The 8,702-nt window shown below is 36.0% G+C and overlaps 1 protein-coding gene across 1 annotated transcript in view; it reads right to left on the reverse strand.

Moving 5' to 3' along the window:
* Positions 1-8,227, reverse strand: part of LOC139713318 (arrestin domain-containing protein 2-like) — a 35,071-nt gene extending 26,844 nt beyond the window's left edge. Inside the window, exon 1 of the mRNA XM_071625064.1 lies at positions 7,727-8,227. Coding sequence (XP_071481165.1) covers positions 7,727-7,876 — 150 coding nt within the window. The 5' untranslated portion in view covers positions 7,877-8,227. The remainder of the gene's footprint in view (positions 1-7,726) is intronic.
* Positions 8,228-8,702: the final 475 nt, after the last annotated feature.

An 8,702-nucleotide genomic window follows, 5' to 3' on the forward strand; every position in this document is an offset into this window, starting at 1 on the left:
GAGGGATTTGAAATACTCAAGAGACTGACGGTTAAGTTAGATTTCTCTACACAATTTGAAACTATACTGGCATACTTAAAGTGAATATAAAGAGCATATCTTCTTTTTTTCCTTCAAAAGTACTTACCGACAAAATGCTTTGAAAACGTGAGGGACATTTATAAATGCTTTGCGTGCTAGATTGAAATCATACAGTCGGTGAATCTCTACACAATGTGAAACTATAATGGCAAACTTAAAGTGAATATGAAGAGAGTATCTTCTTTTTTTCCCCTTCAAGAGTACTTATGGACAAAATGCTATGAGAAAGTGAGGGATTTCTAATGCATATGAGTGTGCTAGATTGAAATCATACAGTAGGTAACATGCATAGTATTCTCGGTTTCTAAATCAATACATTGTATGTATGCTTATATTTCAATATTGTGAACACTATCTTCATATAGAATATATTTCTACATAATTTTTTTTTTCACAACAAACTCTTTTCAATCGAGACATAACCTTGTGAACTTTTGGTGACCTTTGACAGGAAGGAAGTATGACCACACATGTAGCTCTAGAGACTACAGGTGCCAACTGAGCTTAAAGTACTTCATGTGACTGAAAAGTATGTATCTACATTCAGCTCCCGAGGGTAAACTGTTCAGCTTTTGGTCACGATATCATTAGTTAATGTGAAAGTTTGTTTTTGCATTCTCCTGTACTTACTGGTTTAAACTTTCATGGTAGACAATTAGGCCTATTATACTAATTCATGATCATACCTTTTTATAAATAGGCCTACACTTGTTATCGCAGTTTATACGATGGTCTTCCAATAACATGTTAGATAAATGACAGGAATGAATTATGATAAAGGGAGACAAAGGAACATCACACAACTATTGTATTTGTTTGCCATAATAGAATATAAAAAAAATGAGAGAAAGACACTCGAGTTAATTATCTAATGAAAGGTACATACACAATGTATATGCCTGTTTCTGCACAGGTTTCACTTCCTAAAAGCTAGAGATTCTAAAAACCAAAACTGAATTCAAATGATGTCTGGTGACTTTGGTTTGACTGGGATGATACCAGGGCCCTGTTTTATGAAGAGTTAAAATAGATTATAAAGTTGATTTCAACTGTATGTCTACGGCAGCCTGTGTGGTAAGGAAATTTAATATTGATTCTATCTTTTAAATAAAACACGGCCCAGGTACGTAACACATATTCATGAATCCTATCTGTTAAAAAGACAAACACATCACCTTGGTTGGGGAAATGAGTCATACACATATCAATCCTGTCATTGAGTTTCTGCTGCATTACACTGTGCCACTGAATTCATTAAAAACTTTACTTTTTATTCTTTTTTTTTTGTGGTGACTGAGTTCAACAAAAGGTCCTTAGGCATCCCTAAGATCTTTAGTGACTAATTTGTCACAATGTAAGCATGAATAAAAACAAAATCCTCCTTTGATAAAACACAACAAATCAATGTACATGTAAGAAAACATTTAATGAATACCCCTACTTTTGGCAATTATTCACAACATGCTTTATGTCCAATGACCCTGAAAAGAAAAAAAAAAAGACGAAATGATGATGGACTAATGAACTGACCCAGAAATGTACAGACTAGACAAGGAGACTATGTCTACAGAGACCATAGAACAACTGGGGCATATAAACATTTTGGTGTCCTTCCAGCAAAGTGGGTCAAATTGATTGAAGAATTGATCTCCATGACAAATTCAATCAACACTAAACCATTTCATGCCAGACTGATTCAGCCTGAAAAGGGGTTGAAATTTAGGGTGTCATCTGTGCATGCTTCATACTCACTATGTGTGTGTGTGTGTGTCTGTGTGTGAGAGAGTGTGTATACATGTATATAGTACAATGTACACGTTATATAAAAACTACGGATCCACCTTTAAAGGAGACATTGTGTTTAGATCCATAAGCAATATCAGCAGTAATGCATGCGATCAGGGACCTCCCTGGGAATATATAGGGTGTAACCAGGGTGCAACCACTTTGGGCCCCCACTTTTTTAACCCCGGAAATGGCACTAGAAAAAAAAATAGATAGAATGTCGATTGCAAGTTGTATCAGAGCGATTTTTCTGTAGCCAGTAGATGAAACCTTGAAGTGGGAGTGCAGGTAAGGTTCTTTTTCTTTTCTTTTTTTTTTTGCTTGTCAGCTGAAGAAACCCGGAAGTGGAATCGTAAAGTTGCGCTGAGAACCTTTTTTTCTCTTCTTTTCTTTTCTTTCTTTCTTTCTTTTTTTTTTTTGGCTTGTTAGCTTATAAAACCCCAGAAGTGGTACCAGAAATATAAACTGTCCCCCATGCATTTCATATTTTATATAATAACACACAAAGTGATTTACACGTGTTTCATATAATGTTAAAAGGCAAATGATGTAATCTAAAAAGATAGATGACAAGGTGAAATACTGGGAAAAATGACAGATATACAGAGATACAATTTGACAAAAAGATCAATGAAAATGTGGACAAACTTATGATATCAATTATTAATGAACAGAATATGCACATCAACTCACTGCCACTGAAAATGAGTGAGCCCTCTGACATAGAATCCCCTATGAATCCTTGCTGAGATCTCTTGGTACTACTTGTATGGCTGTGACATCACCTACTGTATACGCCATATTTTTGCAAGTCTAAATTTTTGAGAATCGGGAATACCCGACGATTTCGCGAGTGGTTAAATTCGCGATCGCGGAGTCCTGTACTGAACGGAGAAGTGTACATGTGTATGTCACATTCACATCGGGATCAGAGCGAATATTTTTGCGTGTCTTTAATTTCGCTAAATAGCACCTGACTTGTGAAATTTGGGAAAATAAAAACCTTGTGAAATATTCGGCGTACACAGTATGTGCCCCACTTTCAACACGCAATATCAAAAAAGTTTGGTATTTCCTTTATAAAATATCACATTCTGTGAGACCCTGCTCAAGATGAATAAAATGGACATCATGTTCGATAGGCATCCTTCATGACAGGGATAATTCAATCATTCTATGGACTTGGTAAAATTTAAGTTTGATTTTGATTTTTCTTTTTTTTTCATAGATAAAATGAAGGAAGAACAATACAGGATATATAACAATGTCATAGTCTCATGAACAAGACGGTTGTCCACGGATTGCCATAATGGATGATTTACTTACTGTAAGATGTTATTTTTGTGATGGTTTGATTTTTGCCCATTTCACAAATCACTGTTGGACTACGAATTTAGCAACAAGCGAAATATCTCAAACTGACAGGCATTAGTTCACATATATAACAGCCTCGGTGTCAAAATCACAAAAACAACATCTCGACTAAATTTCTGTGACCTCCTCATATGTGAAAATATCTGTACGCAAAATTAACAGATATTATATAATATTTAAAAGTCAGTTTGCGTGGGCCATGATCAGTGATATCTTTTTTAAAAACTGATTTATCACTTCTGTTTCACTAGTATCAATAGTGTTTCTGGCACCCTTCTGGGTAGAGAGATACAAATATAGTTCTCCATCATGTAATCATTCCCTATTTGTACAATGTACATATGTGCAAGAGCGTGTAACTATGTCATTAAACTAAATGTTTAATACAGACAATTGAAGTTGCCAACTTGTTCAGTACAGAGCACATCAAATTACAGTAACTGTGTTTGAACAAAAAGAATTAGTCAGCATGATGATGGTTTATCTCGAGCATTCTACTTTCATTAAAATAGTTCTGAACCTTAATCTCTTTTTTCCACCCTAATGATTCATTATTACTCACTGACTAGTGCTTTGTGATCTGGGTCATTCAATTTCTATTTTCAGTTTGCAACACAGAAATAAATGCAACCTTATTATTGTGAGCATTCACTCTTGAGGCCAGAATGATGGTAGTACAAAAAGAAATTCTATGAAAATAAATACCTCTGCTCTACCATTCAACACCATAGACAGATTACAACTTTTTTTTTTTCAACAGGGCCTATGCTCCTGTAGGTATTACTTCAGTTCAATAGGAATAGAAATTCATAAGATTTTCCTGTATTATTGAAAAATACTCAGTAACATCACAATCAGGAAAATGACTTCATATTATGTCAACCAGAGAGAGACTGCATTAGTATGTAAGGTCACCACCTCTATTCATCCTGACATATATTCTAGAATACTCTTGTTATCCACCTGTTTCATCTGTATGGTACATGCCAGAATGTATAATACAGACACTTAAGTATGATGAAGAGTATGTACAAAGTACACTCTGTGCACATATTAAATCAGGAGTACGATCTTCCCATGTACACTGAGCTCCTACACGAGCGACTCTCATCTTTTTGTTTACGGATATGTCGCCATAGCAACAGCAGATGCCTGCACCAGTTTGTCTGCTGTCAAATTTAGATCGGAGACTTCAAATTACCGCCAGGTTTCCCTGCCCTTTCAATCGTTTGCCCACATCTGAGAACTTGACCGCAGATCTAACTGGCCCAAAAAAGAAAAATGTGTATCGCTTAGCTGATTTCAGATGACCTTTGCCATAAATTTGAAAAGAAAATTCTGCATGTCAAAACAGGAGCAAAATAATACAGTATGCACTCAAGAATAATAATTCTGGATTCTCACAAGAATAATAATTCTGGATTTTACTTCATAACACTTAAATAGCACAATATACAATATAGGCACTGGAATGTCTTTTTTGGTAACCAAATTATAATGCGAACACTAAAACTGCTCTGGAATAGAATTGTATAATGCCTACAGATATATATCCACCTTTCATGTCACTTCATTTCATTTGTTATATTCAAAGCCCCCTCCCCCTCCCCCCCCCAAAAAAAAAACAAAAACATAACAGCAACAACAAATAATATAGTAGGAACATAGAATGATACAGGATGAATACTAAAGATATTCATAAATCATGATAAACAAATAATGGCAAAATGAAATGAATGAAATACCCAGTACAGGAAAGAATGACTCTTGAGGACCACAACAAATGGTGGATAAAAGGTCTGCACCAAAGGATCCAGGAAGTTTGCGGCATAATGACGGAGGGAAGGCATAACAGAGGGAAGGTATATAACGGAGGGAATAGCGGAGGGGTGTATAGCGAAAAGTTATGAATCACACCTGTAGCTCTCCCTTGATTCCCAGTTAAGTCTCATCCTTATAGGCACCCAGACAATTCAGCTGCCTAAAAATAACCACATTGTACCTCACTTGGGGCATGGGATGTTAAAGGGATATATGCAGCACAAGTGATCTTGCAGCCCTGAGGAAAGATACAAAATAATGCAAATGAATGAGGAATTCCAAATTGTTCTGCAAGTAAGGTCAGGGTTCTATGTGACAACCAGAGCCATTCTGAATTCCCAACTCAGTGCCATGTGGGGAGATGTGCTGAAAGTCCATTCAACTTGCCATAACTTTCTCCACACTTGTATGAATAATTTCAGATTTTCTCTGACCTCAGACTTTAATCTGACGTAATTATAAAATTTTGTTAAGTCCCATTCTCCATAATGCTAATGAATAACAGCCTGACTAGTTAGGCATGAGAAAAGAAAAGAAAAACAAAAACAACAGAGAGAAACCTTGATTAGAATAGAATCAAAACATCATGTACTTATCAGAAACATATAGGGCCTACGACTATCCTCAAGAGTTAAAAATTGTAGAACACGATGTAACATTATATCTAAATATCTTTCATTTTTCATGTATACAGGTAGTAGTGAGGCAAGTATCAAATGAAATATATATTATGCAAAGATTTAAATATATCAAAAAGTGCTTAATAGCCAGACTAAGATTCCAACGTTCGTGCATTTTATTTTATATTTAGTCCTTGTCCTTAATCTTCTGCATATTCTGACGATTTCCTTTTTAAAGAAGACTTTACTCCACATAAACATAATATTATGTTAATTCAGAGACTGCAGAAATACGAGTAAAATGCATTAGTAAAGTTTAAGAGAAATCAGCCTATTCAATCAAAACCTATCAATTTTCAAGTGTTTGTTAGGTGCATGTGGATTTATAGCTGGATGGGGAAGCCATACAGTTTGTGACTTTACAGTGGTAGAATGATATAAAGAAAATATTTTAAAAAAGAGAATTGCACATATTTCTATTTTTCTAGTCTAATGAAGAATACATGGCCTAACTTCTTTCGAAGGCCAAGGGCAAAAATATTACCCTTAATATAATTAATCAGTGGCAAGTCAAGGGAAATTTTTTCCATAATACAATGTAAATAAATTTTCGTGCTATTCTCTTTATAGTATGTTTATTATCATTGCACTATTATTACATAACATATAGTTAGAGCCTTCCTAACCAGCAATGTTGGCGCATGGATTTAACAAAAACTTTTATAATTCATACTTTTTTAACAGCTTGTCCAACTTTCTTCAAACCTAACTACATGTAAAGTGTACTGCTCTAATAATTTTCCTGCATTCGCTGAATTCAGATATAATCGGGTTATAGCATTCCCTTTTAAATTTCTAAGTTCACTCTTTCTAAAAAATAGATACACGTGTAAGCGCTTCCTTAAGAGAAAACAATGGTCAATTCTTCACAAAGACAGATTTCTGCTACCATTTCCTATCTCGAGGCTCCAAAGATGACCTAAAATATCTAAAAGTCATATCCCCCATCAGACATGTTCGCAAGTCATTAGCCGGTGGCTAATGGCAATTAACTGTCATTAACTCTGGAAAAAAAAAAGGAAAGAAATGACTCATTCGGCTGTGACTACTGTGAGTAACTGACTTTGCAGAATCACAGTTTTTTGAGACACAGGCATAACAAGAGGCATACGGTTAAAAAGTTACTTGCAGACAAAATCAAATAAGGGTTTGTTTTTTTTTCAAAAATGCTGCTTGACCATACCATTTTTCTCACAGCTGATCTATCAAGTTACTAGAATTCTGTGGCTGTCAAATTTGCATATGATTCAAATCAACATATATTGTTAGAATTAAACTGCTATTTGTTTTATCATATTTTGGGGGAGGAAAAGGATATGTTCACCTGCAACATGACAAACATCAGAGATTTGATGTGTGATGTTGGCATGAATATCTAATATTTCATGTTAACTGGTAAGAGTGGTCCTCTATTCTCAAGTAATGTACCTCTGCTATGCTTTCTATGACCTTTCATTACCATGACCTATGAAAACCTATCTTGAGATACACCTCTCCTCTTATCACTTTGTTTTAGATCAAAACAGAAAACATAGTTATTCAGTTGACTGCATTCTGCCAAGCAACAAAAAATGAATAATTTATGAGCATTGTCTAATTCCTAATCAATGGGCATAAGTCTAGTCTCAGGAAATGTAAGACCAAACAACACAACAGTATGAATTGCAGAGCTTTGAGAATACAGAATGCACAATCACAATATACAAGAACAAGAACAGAAAATTCAACTCATAAGAAAACAACATGATCCAATGACAAGTTTGAAAAAAAGTGTGTGCTAAGCAGAGAATACACTGTATACGTTATGCCCTTATGGACAAAGGACAACTTACTCTCAACAGACAAGAAAAAAAACAACAACAGCAATGCTCATTCGAATTCATGTTACACTTTATACTGTATACAACAGGAAATCTTTTCTGTTATTCAAACATGATTTACAATGGCAGAATTCTTCCCTCTGGGACTGTTCTTTTCAAACATACCTTGGCATGTCCCCTCAGAGTCAGTTCCACAGATTTCACTTTGGTTGGTTCCGACACTGCGATGAAGACCTCCCCTGTAACATGTTCTTTGGCCGTGTAAACATTCTTCCCGTTGGTAAAAAGGATGTGAAATCCCTGGATTACCCCCATCGTGGCAGAGAAATCTGTCCTCGTTTTAACACACTAATCACAAACCTGCAATTCAGGGAGTATAATTCTCACAGGAAGTTTCTCTGTCTCTCCTCAGTGGTTGACGCGACTGTATTTCTGAAAGTTTTTGTCCACAGAACAGCAGGTGGCAGTATTCACACACAAAACAAAAGAAAACAAAAATCATTGAAAATTAGTCTCATGTACTCCCACGGTCTTCCTAAAGTAATGTTGTATAAAACTGTACTTTGATGCAAAATGTGGCAGGCTAACATTCACCCTAGACTTTAATCTCAGTATCCCTCGTGACGTTCTGATCTTGAAAGAACCACAGAAACATTCCATTCACACAATGACCATGATGTTTGTTGCTCTTATACTGCTGTCTGTAAACTGCAGAGCACACCAATTCACTTGGTTGATTTTTCCGCTCACTGATGCGACACTCCCGTCTGACAAAGGTGTCTTTGTGTTTTATCTCCCACGCCTGCCTTTCAGTGGCACCACCAGGCATTCACAGCACATCGCTTTGCTTGTAAGGGAACTCCCCGTCGCTGACGTTGGGCCAGACAACATAGTCCCTTGCGAGAAGAAAGATATACGAGAACTTCACTTTTTTAAGTGCAGAGCTCTCCCCAATGTCACAGATCTGAATCCTGATAAGCAAATCCTCTGCATTTCCACTAAAGTAACCAAGTCTGAGGTTCACATGACATCCCACATTCTTCTGTCTACAGAATAGTGATCACCACCAGTATCTCACTTGATAAAATCTCCAGATGCAAATCTCGCGAATGAATCTGTTGTAAGCAACACTCGGGGGTGG

The sequence above is a fragment of the Diadema antillarum genome, unplaced genomic scaffold (genome assembly GCF_040938485.1).
Source record: "Diadema antillarum isolate AM-2024a unplaced genomic scaffold, OU_Dant_1.0 seq00001947_RagTag, whole genome shotgun sequence".
In the NCBI taxonomy this organism is placed as follows: domain Eukaryota; kingdom Metazoa; phylum Echinodermata; class Echinoidea; order Diadematoida; family Diadematidae; genus Diadema; species Diadema antillarum.